Below are 13,089 nucleotides of genomic sequence, written 5' to 3'. Positions count from 1 at the left end.
TAAAGATCTTACTCGATTCATGCAGAGCCTTTCTCGAGAACGCCAAATCGAGCAAGCAAAAGAAAGGCTCTGCTAGCAGGGTGATTAGGCATGGGTTCGAGACTGTATCCTGGCAACATGCAGCGCATATTCAATAAAGATCTTACTCGATTCATGCAGAGCCTTTCTCGAGAACGCCAAAATGGAGCAAGCAAAAGAAAGGCTTTGCTAGCAGGGTGTTTTTTAGTATGTGCCATCTTTATTCTCTCATGATCCATCTAAGCATTATCCCTAATGGTGGAAATGGGCCCACAAATGGACAGGAAAAAACTCTTCAACTCCCACCATGGTCAGAGTTTTTCTGTACTTGTCATATTTCCATTACTGTATCCCGATTCTCAGACAGTCCAAGTCACTCGTGTCACACATTCTCTCCCGTCCGAAAATCAGGCTACCATTACTATGACTAGCCCTCAGATGGATCACATGGGAATAAAGACAGCACTTTAAATTGCACTCTAAAGGACACCTCATTGTTTTACACTGATATATTTGCCAACTCGTTCCCATCAAGACTTCAATGCAATATTTAAAAAATAACAGTAATAGAGAAGAATAAAAGGGCACTCTAAGCCACTCCTTAATTGCCCTGTGAGTGCTTCAAATACAAAGCAAATACAAAGACTAACCATGCAGCGGTGGCTCAGTTGGTTGAGTGCCGGCTGTCATGTGGGAGGTCATGAGTTCAACTCCAGCCGGACCAACACTCAGGGTCTTTAAATAATTGAGGAGAAAGTGCTGCCTTTGTAATTACATCTGCAAATGGTTAGACTCTCTAGTCTCGTTGGATAAGTCTTCTCACAACCCTTCAATGTTCATAATCCTGTGGGACGCAAAAGAACCCTCACACTTGTCACAAAGAGTAGGGCATGTAGTTCCCGGTGTTGTGGTCTGTCTTCTGTGTGTATCATGGTTGGGAGGGCTGTAAGTTAGAAAACTGTAACAAGTTATTACATCTCCCTCTGTAAATAAAGATAACACAAACAAACAATGTAGCCAGTCCCAGTAGAGCAATGCATGAAACGCATCAACCGTGGTCATGGTTTCTTGTTTTTTGGACCATTTAAGTTGAACACAAACATTAAACACAGCAGCAATAGACAGGATAAGTCTCCTTTTCACTTATAACTTAAGTTTTGCATGCCCTAACATACATCCTCAAAAGTTCCGGTTATGCAATCTTAAAATCTTACTTCGCACCTTTAGTGAGAGACCGATAACTAGGTTGAGGACAAAGCTAGCAATAATATTATTGTAAACTTACTTCAGTCATTACTTTAGAAGTTATACGTCGGGGTACACAAAAATTAAAATGTCAAGTTCTAAGCGAAAATGAGGGTCTTATAACCAGTTTTCTACTGTGGCTTTGTCTTTATTATTTTGTGAACTGCCGTTAATTACTTGCATTCCTTGAAAGTTTCATTTTTATTAGAGGCGAAGATGAATGGTTTAAGTCAATATTTGCCCTCCATCCCCACCCCACAAGAGCTTTTTGAACAGTGGAACCCAAAAAAGGGTTTTTCTGGGTTCCTCCGAAATCTTTCATAAAAAAGTTGAAAAGCCATTCGAATAATGTGATGTATTATTTTCTGTTTAACTTGTACTTCTTCTTAACTCGTGTTTATGATTGAAATGAAACTTTTCCTTCTTCCCTCTCCAGACCCCAGACGCGCCATTCCTTCAGCTTTTCTTGCCCACATGAAGGGTGAGTCCTTCATGATGAATTCCGTTCAATAAATCAATATCCACTATTTTTTTGGATTTCTTGCACTTAAGTGCTCTATTCCATTTAAAAATTAACTTGTTGAAATTAGGAGCCGAGCGAAAGCTTGGGCGCAGTGTGCTTTTCTTCTTGAGGGATAAAAACTACTCATGAGCGTGGACGCGTGTGTGTCCACACGCTGGAATCAGGAAACTTATCTGAAGTACATACCTTCTAATGAGTCGATTTTAATTTTTAACTTGTTGTTTTAACCTAAGTTGTAATTTTTGGGCCAGTAACTTTGATACATTAATATTCTTAACTCATTGTAAATTTTTATTCTATACTTTAAATTGCATTGTAATTATTAAGATAGATCTTTATTTTTTAATTTTTTAAAATAGATACTTAAGCTCTGAAAAGCCCCTTTGGGGAGAATTTCATAAATTATTGTACTGTAAACTCGCGTGTTTGCGAATTCAGCGCGTGACACTGGAGTCCAATGGGCGCGTATTGTATTGTGGGATACTCCCCATCTCGTTCTCTTTCTTGCTTTCGGCCATTTTTGTTCACGTGGTGTTTGGTAAGGACACGAATTGAACAAGTTTTGGTCGTTTTCACCTCTTTAACTCCAATGATATTTAACTGGAAACAATTTTAAATTTCAGAGGACCTTAAAAATGGTAAATACAAAGGGGCTCCGGCGCGGAACGCGCTATATGTTCTCTCGGGATTTTAGGAAACGAGGTAAGTGTTGATAACCAGAAGTTTGTCCCCTTATTTTTATGTTGTGTATTTTAATGAGACGATACTGTTTTGAGATGTTTTCGTCTCTCTTGAATGAGTAAACATACACACTAAATTGAATCAGAAGTAGCAAAAGGTTTGGTATTAAAGACACCTTTAATAACCAATTCGACCAGAATTTATATAATTAAGCTTATTTTTCTGCATTCCTATGCCGGTTCTGTGATTTAAACTTGAAAAAGATAAACGTGCTAATTTGGTGAGGTTGCTGTTATTTTGCATACAGTGGTAATGTAATTTTCTTTTAATTTTTTTGTGGTTGTGTTAAGGAAAATGGATGTACAGTATACTACTTATGTGGTAAATTAAAAATGTGTACAGTGTTGAAAGATTACTTTGTGTCTCTTAGGTACAATCCATCTTTCAACTTATCTGAAAGTGTACAAAGTTGGTGATATTGTTGACATCAAGGTAGGATTCTTTTTTCGAATATTATGTTTGTTTCTCAAGGGCTGCTAGCAGAGCCATTCTAAACTCGATGCGAAAGAAAGGACTCTGCTGAAGTCGTGTTTAGTCTTTGTTGAGTATTGTGCGAGCTTTTGCTTGGAGACAGTTTCAAACTCAGGCCAAGTCTTGATCACATTCCTGGACACCATGTTGGTTTTCATACTAAAGGCTCAATTTCGGTCTTCACCTTGTCAAAAATATGATACGCGCGCTGCCAAAACTGGTTTGACCGGAGTGACTACAGTAGCAGAGAAACTTGGGCGGCGGTGACTGAAAAGACTTGACACGATTTCTGCAGAGCTTCTCTTGCTCGCCTCAGGTGAGTTTTAGGGAGGCTCTGCTCGCAGGCTGTCAGGGAGATAAGTGGCAAAAATGTGCCAAACGTCAAGACTACAGTATCTCAAGCGAAGTTTCTCACATTTTATGCATGACGAAAATTTCTCTACAAACCTCCCTCAGGATTTTTGGTAAGATGTGGTAATATATTTAGATAAACTCTACTGGTATGTCCACACTGAGGAAATAATCCTAAAAGTTCCCTTGATATTATCTGTCACCTCTTGTGAAGAAGGATCCTTATCACAGTGGTCAAAATTTTGTAGACTCACAAGGCACAGTGAGATGTTTTCATCTCTCTTGAATGGTTTCTTTTGTTTCTTGTTTAGCAAACAGCACGGCCAGAGTTTTTTGCATGTGATAATTCTTGAATATCAACTGCAAAACAGCAAAAATATAAACAGAGTGTTGCTTGTCTTTTCATTTCTAAACAACCTGTGGCAATTTAAACAAAAAGTCTGAAAATGATAAGAATTCCAAGAATCCTCACGTTGTGATGTGTTCTTCTTCAGGTGTCTTCAGTCTTGACTTTAATTAAAACGTAAAAATTATTGAAACTGCTTTTGTTTGCACTGACGGTGGTCTGGTATACCTAACAAAATAATAGATTCCATGGTGCTGTACACCTGTTCATTAGTAGATCACAGATGATGTCAAAATGTGGTAAGAACAAAATAAGTATTGTCCTGTGTGTCACCAATGTTCTTACCACATTTTGATGTCTTCTATACGTAATCTACTACTGAACAGATGCAAGGCAACATGGGATCTATTTGTTTTACATAACACAGAATTAAAAGTTTTTGATTATGATGTCATCTGTGCATCTGTCCTCTGATTAATTTGTAGGTAAGAACCAATCGAAATGGATACATTAGTGAGCTTTTTATGTAACCTTTTCTCTAGGCGAATGGAGCCATTCACAAAGGAATGCCATACAAAGTATACCATGGCAGAACTGGCCGAATTTTTAATGTTGCGAAGCGTGCTGTTGGAGTGATTGTCAACAAACAAGTCAAGTATGTCTGCAATATTTTGGATTTGTTTGGCCATTAGTGGCAACACAGTTTTAATGATACAACGTTTTCTAGTTTTTTTCCAATTACTGGTTAACCCTTTCACCCCCTGAATGGACCTCCATTGGCAAGTAAAATTGTGTGGCACGAGACAGTAAAATCTGGAAGTCTCACTCTCAAAAAGCAAAGTGGACATAGATATCGCTAACAATTTTATCCCTTTCAAAATAAGCGGGTTTGTATTCTCTATTTTCGAATTCCCCATAATATACTTTGTTTCCCCCCCCCCCCCCCCCCAAATTTTGCTTAAACTATTGTTTTCAAATGCTCTTGGGGACATTGCATATTCCCAAGAGCATTTGAAAACAATGGCTTATGCAAAATTTGGGGGGCAAACAAAGTGTATTATAGGGAATTCGAAAATAGAGAATTCTACAGTATGCTTTAGATCCCAGTAAATTGGACATTTTGATAAAACATTCTCTAGCAAATTCTTTTTGTATTAATGTTACATGGCATTTGCACCTTCCACTTAACTTGACTTCAACTAGTTTCCTCTCCCGCATGCCTGATTACCTCAGAGATATAAGAAATATCCCACCTCGTTTTTTCGGTTTGTACTGAAAGTTGTGAATCCTTGCTTTTGCTGTTGATTTATGGCCAGTGCGCTTTGCTCTTGGGCTGTGAATCAACAGAAAAAAAATTGGGCCGTAACTTAGAGTACCGACCTCGAACTTGGTTACTACGAGGTACATGGCACTAGAGTAAAATCTACAAGTGTTATTATCTTAAGAGGGAACAGGTTAATAGTCTGAGGAAGGAAGCAGGTTGTATTTATTAATTTATGTTTGAAAAAATGCTGAAAGCAGAGTTGAAGAGTTTCTACTCTGAACTACAATATTGTTTGTTTTTTTGGCAAGAAGCCCCATGACATGAAATAATGGAAGTTAGGTGAGACTTTTCACATAGTGGAACGTTAACCCATGGGTACATGTCCATCAAACAAGTGAAAGTAATTCATTTTTCATAATAGACCACTTTCGATATATTAAAATTCAGTCCAAAACAAAAGGCATCATCTCGAGGCTCTGGGGAATAAACTCATACAAATCCTTACATTTATTCCCCAGAGCCTCGAGATGATGCCTTTTGTTTTGGACTGAATTTTAATATATCGAAAGTGGTCTATTATACCCTTCACAAATTAAATTTGTCACTTATTACACAGTGTTTTTCTGTTTTTTTTTGTTTCAGGGGACGAATCTTGGCGAAGAGAATAAACTTGCGTATTGAGCACGTCAGGCATTCAAAATGCCGCGATGACTTCATAAGGTATTAAATACAAGTCATAGGAATAAGTCTGTTGGTATTAGTGAGGGAATAATAAGTTACTTGATCCTGTTATTATCAAATTTGAAAAAAAACAAATTCCAGTTTCCAGGTTTTAAGTGCAAGTTTGAATCATGTGACTCAATGCCTAGCTTGGTTACTTGATGAAGATTCCATACAGAATCTAAATCTTGTGCTGTAAATGCTTTTATTCTAGTCATTGAAAGTCAGTTTATTCCATTATTATCTTATTCGTTGGCCAAGATCAGAATGCTTTCCACCTTCAATCAACATCATCAGAGAGAAATGTCAAAATTAATTATCATGTTCTCCCGACATTGAACTTCTGTATACTCCAAACAAGGGCCTCATGGAGGCAGATTGGCTGAGGGGATTAGGGTGAGATTTTCCGGTTTCCTTTCCTTCCTCTGCCTCTTACCAGTTGAGATTCTTAAAAGTTCCTTTGTTCTGTTCATCTTTATCCTTAAGTTTCATTGGTCCTTGAAAGCCCTTAGTGGGTGAGTGGTCAATTTAGAATAAAAAAATAACATAGTCTATGTAATATTGTAAATGTAAATGCTTTGTTTATAGTTGAAGTGCACTTAACTATCAAGCTATTTCAAAGGCACGCCACTTTTAATGATGTGAAAGAAACAATAATATTCAAACTTAACAGAAACATGATTAAGAACTCCAACTGGTGGAGGCAAGCAGTTGGCTATTTACATGTACAAAGCTACAAAGCGTGGTACAGTTGAATCTGCGACATCTGGAAATAAGTCCAAACCAAAGGTTAGAATGGGATTTGAACTCACATGCAAACCTAACCACTGGACTACACCACCTCCAAATATTAGGGACTTTAAGATAGTACACGACGGTAGACTGGGACGGTTAGATGAGTGTCATGTCACGCAAAATCCCCGTGACATTTGACCGTCGTGCTTCTAGGACGGTATGTTTTCGCCGGGTTTCTCGTCGTGGAATCTACGGTGAAAACGGTAGGAATTCATCCATACTTATTCGCACTATTTTAGTCTTTTCCTTTATTATGCATTGAAAACTGATCACCCAATGGGTTAAATGTGCATTTGGTTGTGTTTGTCTTGATTTATCCATCGCTGAAATGAAAAAATCTAGCTAGCGAAAATTCTGAGTTCATTCAAAGACATCACTCGGCCACATCGTGGCTCAAACCAAAATTTGCTTGTTCTCAATGTAGCGTTATCCATAATCCACCATGACACAAGAGGAAAGCAGAAAAGAAAGGTAAAAGAGATAATTGTAGCCGCATTTTTTGTTTATGAACCAATTGCCCTTAGTTGATTTACACTCGCTAGAATCCAAGGAATCTAAACAAAATGGTTCAAATTCCCAGTAAGGATAAAGAGGATTCACTGATTCGTATTCATGGTATAAAAGAAGAAATTCCTCCTCGCTAATTGAACCTTCTGCAAAAGAAATTACAAGAGAATTTCTCGTCTCTTCAAAAGACATGTTTATTCCACCGTCCTACGGTCGTGTTGGCCGAATCTTAAGTTAAAATTTTCGCGCCTTTCTACCGTACTCGTCCAAAGTCTCAGGTATACGCATCCAACCGTCCCAGCCTACCGTTGTCCACTATCTTACAGTCCCTATTATTGTTATGTGATATCTGAAATAATTCTTATACTTTTGAGGAAAGTGGAATTTGGCAGAGGCTGATAAGTTTTTTTGGTAGTATATAAGTAACAGAGATTTTCCATCAGCAGTTGTGGAAGGATAGAATAAAAATTGGTAGCTGGAGTTGCATGTACAGGTACAACTGCGTGTTGTGCAACTCATTCCCTGTCATTTAAACAGTGGTTCAAATAATATTTCTTCTGTATCTGTCTTGTATTGTAGGCGTGTCCATGAAAATGAGCAAAAAAAGAAGGAGGCTAAGGAGAAGGGCCTGAGAAGAGTTCCCCTCAAAAGACAGGTGCAAACAACACCATACTATACCAATAATCGTTAAATTGTGACTCTCAGTAGACAACTGAAGAATCTGCCTTACCAAACATCAACTTGAAAAAGTGGTATCCTTGAAACGGAATGCCCGTTTTGTAAGGTGCCCAATCCATTCAGTGCAATAAATAGATTGAGGGCTCCAAGCATGAAGAAAGATACGAAGTTCTCCTTGAATTGAAGGTAGTAAAAGTAAAGTCTGCCGGCGCCTATCTCCGGTTTCTGTAGCATGAAGCGTCCAGGAGTATTTCTACTCCACCCTGGATGGGATGCTAGTCCATCGCAGGGTTACCCCAGCATGACATTTGCCGGTACCCATTTATACACCTGGGTGGAGAGAGGCACCGTGAGAGTATAGTGTCTTGCCCAAGAACACAATGCAAAGTCCCTGGCCAGGACCCGAACCTGGACCACTCGATCCTGAGTCGAGCGCACTAACCATGAGGCCACCCAAGGTGAATTGAAGGTGGAGCCCTTAAAACAAGTCTTCAAGCTCTCTTTTAAAATCCTTGCATGTTTTTTTCTACTTTATTCATAAAATCAAGTCGTGTTAGTTTCTATCCAAAATATTTAGGTAATTGCTAAGCCAACCTCACAAAGTACATGGTATACCAAATTTTCTAGGATGGCACTTTAGAAATTTTCTTTTTCCAGAATTTGTGAATATTTTTTAAGAGAAACAGGGCTTTCAAAATGATTTGAAGTAGGCATCAGTCTCTGTAGAAGTAGACGGACGTTGATTGCAATAATGGCCCCTCAACCTAGCATCAATTTGAATCATTTCAAAAAGCATTGTAATTCACTTTTATAATGCAGCTAGGTACCACGCGAAAACTGCAATCTGAACATCCATTGTTCATCTACACGTATCATGGCTTATTTACGTACACAGACAGCAAAATTTGCCTTTTCTAACAACTTTCAATAGAAAGCCTTATCTATCAAATCAGGCGACTGTAGCTTATTCAAGAAGCATTAAGTAAAATATACAAGGTCATAATCATGTGTTCGAGGCCTGACAACTAGTTAAGTGAGTTAATGTGTATTGGCTGAATTTCTTCACCTACCTGAGGATCCTGACTTTTTAATCCAAAACAAAAGAAGTGTGTTGCACAGTTCAGCTGGAAGCCAGCTGGTGGAAGCGTGCGACCAAAATCACCACACCCAAACGAGGTTAACCAGGCCTCTTATTTTCAATTCAAGATGCCGACAAACGGCACAAAATTGAGTTTCTTTTTTAGCAAGCTTTCTACTTTTTACATACATACATATTTTGTATTATTGCTGCAAAATAGAGTGTGTAGTTATTCTGCCAAGATAATTATACTGCGTGGATAAGAACCACCAAGATTATTTGTCATGAGCTAATTGCTACGACCAGAGTAACCGGCAAGATATGATCAAGTAGCTGGCAGAATTGCTGCGGTCGCTGGCTTGTTTTGAAAACCCTGTAAAAATGCCAAAAGGTTTGGTTCTGTTTTCTCTTTCTTTAGCACTGTACTTGTGCAGAGGATCTCTTTTAGCATTTCAGGTTAACAGGTTTATTTTCAGTTATGCTTACATCTTACACTTGTCTTTTTCACTGTTTTTTCAGCCTGCACAACCAAGGCCCGCTCACTTTGTACGCACAAAGAGAAATGTTCCTGAGCTCCTGGAGCCAATTCCATATGAGTTTGTTGTATGAATAATGAAAATAAACTCCTAGGTCAAACATACCACTACCTTGCGTCTTCACAATTTTATGAACTTCTTCATCCACCCCCTTCACCCCAATTTATGTTTCCTTTCTGGCCTTCATTTTTTCACAGCTTGAATGAAGCTGACAGCTCTCTAAGCCAAACAGACATCATGGCCACTGCAAATGTCGAAATTGTAATAATTTTTGCTCAAAATTAATTTTTTATCCTAATTCTCATCTCAAATTTGTTGGTTTATTCATGACATAAAAAAAAGTCTGCTTACGAGCCAGTGGCGCAACACACTGTAACCTATTCCGGTTTCCGTAGCATGAAGTGACTAGGAGTACTTCTCTTCCCCTGGATGGAATGCTAGTCCATTGCAGGGTAATCCCCAGTATTAAATTTGCTGGTACCCATTTTTGCACTCGGATGGAGAGAGGCATCGTGAGAGTTAAGTGTCTTGCCCAAGAACACAGCACAACACAACATCCCCTGCCAAGACCTGAACCAAACCTGGACCCCTCGATCCGGAGTTGAGCCCACTAACCATGAAGCCACCACCACGCCTCCCACATTATTTATTCATGACATAGGGTAACTTTATTTGTCCTTGTGTTAGCCTGTGAGCAGGCACTCTCTTCAGGGTGGAAGAGAGAGAGGAGAGTTCTCTTTCTCTCTCCCACTGCGAAGAGAGAGCCTGCCCTCAGGTTATCCTTGTGTGGGCCCCTTTCCATTACCAGTGCTAATGCACTGATGGAATAATAACCCATAATAGATTTTACTTTATCACCAGCTACCGCATGCTTGTACGTGTCCATGTGAGTACTTTCATGTGAAGTGAGACAGCGATAGAGTGTTCAATTTGGATTCCAGCTCTTGTGGATGAATTAGCATAATTTTCATAGATTAATTTAATTAAGCAGTCCCCTGGGATTTCTTCATCCTTGCTATTATTATAGAAACACATGTCTAATAATAAATTATTACAATGATCATGATAATAGTAAGAGAATAATAAGACAGCATGCCTCGTGTTCTAGCAGGGTGTGGTGCTTTGCCAGAAAACTTAGAGATAATGCAGTGTTTTTAAAAGGTCATTTTTTGAATTTCTCAAAAGACTTGAGTTGATCTAGTCAATCCCTCAATGGTTCTCACCTGTGCAACCTGAGCTTGATGGGATGTACATGTGTAATAAAATTTTGCTGAGAACATTGAGGTCAGAGCAAACAGAATAGGCGTAAGAATTGATGATAAAATCTACAAGAGGCTGCCTCTGATCAAGTTGGCATGCCCCTGGATAAAACTGGGAGAAGAAAGAAGACAAAAAGGCTCAGTCCCCAAACACTTGAGTCTTACTCTCGAGTGATACACATTCATGTGTGACCTAAACACTTTTTGTAAGCGGACACTGTCTTGAGTTAAACACTGCACCATTGAGCTAAGAAAGAAGCACCTGTTAATTCTTTTAATTACCTTTTTGTAATTTTTAGGACAACCAGTTTTTTCTTTTGCTATTTCAAATTTTCAATGCTTTCGGAGTTTTTTGGAAAAGGTAGAGATTTCAAAGAAGGTGGCTTGCAGCTCGGCAAGTGGTCAACCAGCCACTGAGAAGGCTCATTAATTTTGTCCCTCATCTTGGTCTTTCTCCTTCCTGCAACTCTTTTCATCCAAAATGCTTTCTCCCTTGCTTAAAAATGGTTAGACAATGCCAAAGGTGTTGATCGAGAGTTAACTGATGGGTTCATGCTAGATGATGGTTGCCTATTCTCTTAAAGATTTGCATTTAGGTTATGAGTCAAGGTTATCATTGGTTGGGGTTTGCTTTCATCATTTACAAGACTTCATCCAAACTTTGATACACACCTTTGCTTTGGCCTCACTTTTTTTCAGTATTCCAGAAATAACCTCTCGTGGAGCCTCTACTTTCAACACTGATTGAGATTTCCTAGGGTTCTGGGTTGAAGGAAGTGTAAACTTGTCTTACTACCTACATGTTATGAGATATTCTAGAAATGCACATAATTGTATAGTAGATGGATGCCAATTCCAGTGAGCATCAAGAAGTTTCGTTTTGTTTTTTCCCCCCAACTTTGACATATCACTTGTGCCCAGGGATAAGGTAAGGTAAAGTCTCTGTTACGAGCCTGAAGGCCCATTAAGGCCGGCGCCTATCTCCGGTTTCTGTAGCATGAAGCGACTAGGAGCATTTATGCTCCCCCCTGGATGGGATGCTAGTCCATCACAGGGTTACCCCCAGCATTACGCCGGTACCCATTTATACACCTGGGTGGAGAGAAGCACCGTGTGAGTAAAGTGTCTTGCCCAAGAACACAACACAATGTCCCCGGCCAGGCCCCGAACCCGGACAACTCGATCCGGAGTCGAGCAAAATTACCCATGAGGCCACCGCGCCTCCCACGGGGATACAGACAGCCCAGGGATATAGACAGATAACAACACAAAGTGTATCTTGTGACACTTTCCATTTGACAGAACTGACCGGCCAGACTGGGGTATTAACCCACTTTGAGGATAATGTATACCGGTACTCCTCCAGAAGAATGTGAGGGATTATTATGCAAGTGTTCCTTCAAATTGTTGTATTTTCCACCCAGTTCTGACAAAAGGAAAGCGCCCTTAAACTCAGACTGCTTGTTGTTGTTGTTGCTACATAATTTGTTATTATTATTATTTATTGGTCACAAGCTGATGTAATGCTGTATTGTTATCCTATGAGAGCGGGCCATTACCAACAGCCAAGGATGCCATAGGAGTTCTCTCCATCATTTAAAGTGCCCCTAACCCCAAAATATTTTTTTCGCTAAAATGAATCTTTGCACCTGTTCGAGACGCATTGCGCCCATTTTTTCATTTTTCTAACAAATCCTGCCATTTTATAGGCTTCGAAAGTTGTGAAAATCTAAGCATCTTTTGTTCGCAACCGAGTCAGAAGGGGAGTGGGTCTATTCCTGATTTGACGTCACAATCTACTTTGCATGCATGTTCACAAAGAGTTAATGCAATGTAAATCAGTATGTGACGTCAAGTCAGGAATAGACCCACTCCCCTTCTGACTCAGTTGTGAACAAAAGATGCTTGAATTTTCGCAACTTTCGAAGCCTATAAAATGGCAGGATTTGTTAGAAAAATGAAAAAAATGGCCGCAATGCGTTTCGAACAGGTGCAAAGATTCATTTTAGCAAAAAAGAAAAAAAAAAAATTTGGGGGTTAGGGGCACTTTAAGTGTCAAGCACTTTCCTCAAAATTCTAGCCCTTCCCAATAAAGTTGTCTTTTTAAATTTTAAGGAATACTGTTCCAATGTCTATACCAAGGTCTTCCATCCACTTTTCTAATCGTTTTGACACTGAACCAAGACCACCAACAACAACTGGTAAAATGACCAGATACTATCATTATTTGTTTTATTGAATAACTTTTCAGTTTACAATTTGTTTTGAAACTTGCAGCGGACAGTGTCTAGGCAACAGTTCCTGGACTAAAAAAATGTGTGTTTCGTTGTCTTAAACTGTAGAATGTTTTGGTGATTTCACAGTTCTGTGATATAATCCACTTCTGACAGTTGGTTAGCACTTTAGTAACATCTTTCTTGTGGGTTAGATCAGAGAGTTCTTTCTTTAGGGTGGTGTTGAAATCTCCCAGGAAGTTAAACACTTTATTGGTTTGCTTGATCTCGTAGTCGGGATAGAGTTTTCGGAGACCCAGTCTTAAATCCAGATACATGTACTT

General features: G+C 39.1%; 2 protein-coding genes across 2 annotated transcripts in view; one reads left to right on the top strand and one right to left on the bottom strand.

Annotated features, from left to right (window-relative positions):
• Positions 1-2,276: 2,276 nt before the first annotated feature.
• LOC137999777 (large ribosomal subunit protein eL21-like) lies at positions 2,277-9,383 on the top strand. The gene is made up of 7 exons (XM_068845682.1): positions 2,277-2,324; positions 2,410-2,488; positions 2,898-2,959; positions 4,238-4,350; positions 5,602-5,679; positions 7,561-7,636; positions 9,257-9,383. The coding sequence occupies exons 2-7, from the start codon at positions 2,422-2,424 to the stop codon at positions 9,344-9,346; spliced, it is 486 nt and encodes a 161-aa protein (XP_068701783.1). The 5' UTR covers positions 2,277-2,324; positions 2,410-2,421; the 3' UTR covers positions 9,347-9,383.
• A 3,370-nt stretch (positions 9,384-12,753) lies between these two features.
• Positions 12,754-13,089, bottom strand: part of LOC137999776 (uncharacterized) — a 2,260-nt gene continuing 1,924 nt past the window's right edge. The window contains exon 1 of the mRNA XM_068845680.1: positions 12,754-13,089. This exon is cut by the window's right edge and continues 1,924 nt beyond it. The gene's annotated coding sequence lies outside the window, so the exon portion shown is untranslated.

The sequence above is a fragment of the Montipora foliosa genome, chromosome 4 (genome assembly GCF_036669935.1).
Source record: "Montipora foliosa isolate CH-2021 chromosome 4, ASM3666993v2, whole genome shotgun sequence".
Classification (NCBI taxonomy): Eukaryota; Metazoa; Cnidaria; class Anthozoa; order Scleractinia; family Acroporidae; genus Montipora; species Montipora foliosa.
This window is presented reverse-complemented; position numbering and strand designations above follow the sequence as displayed.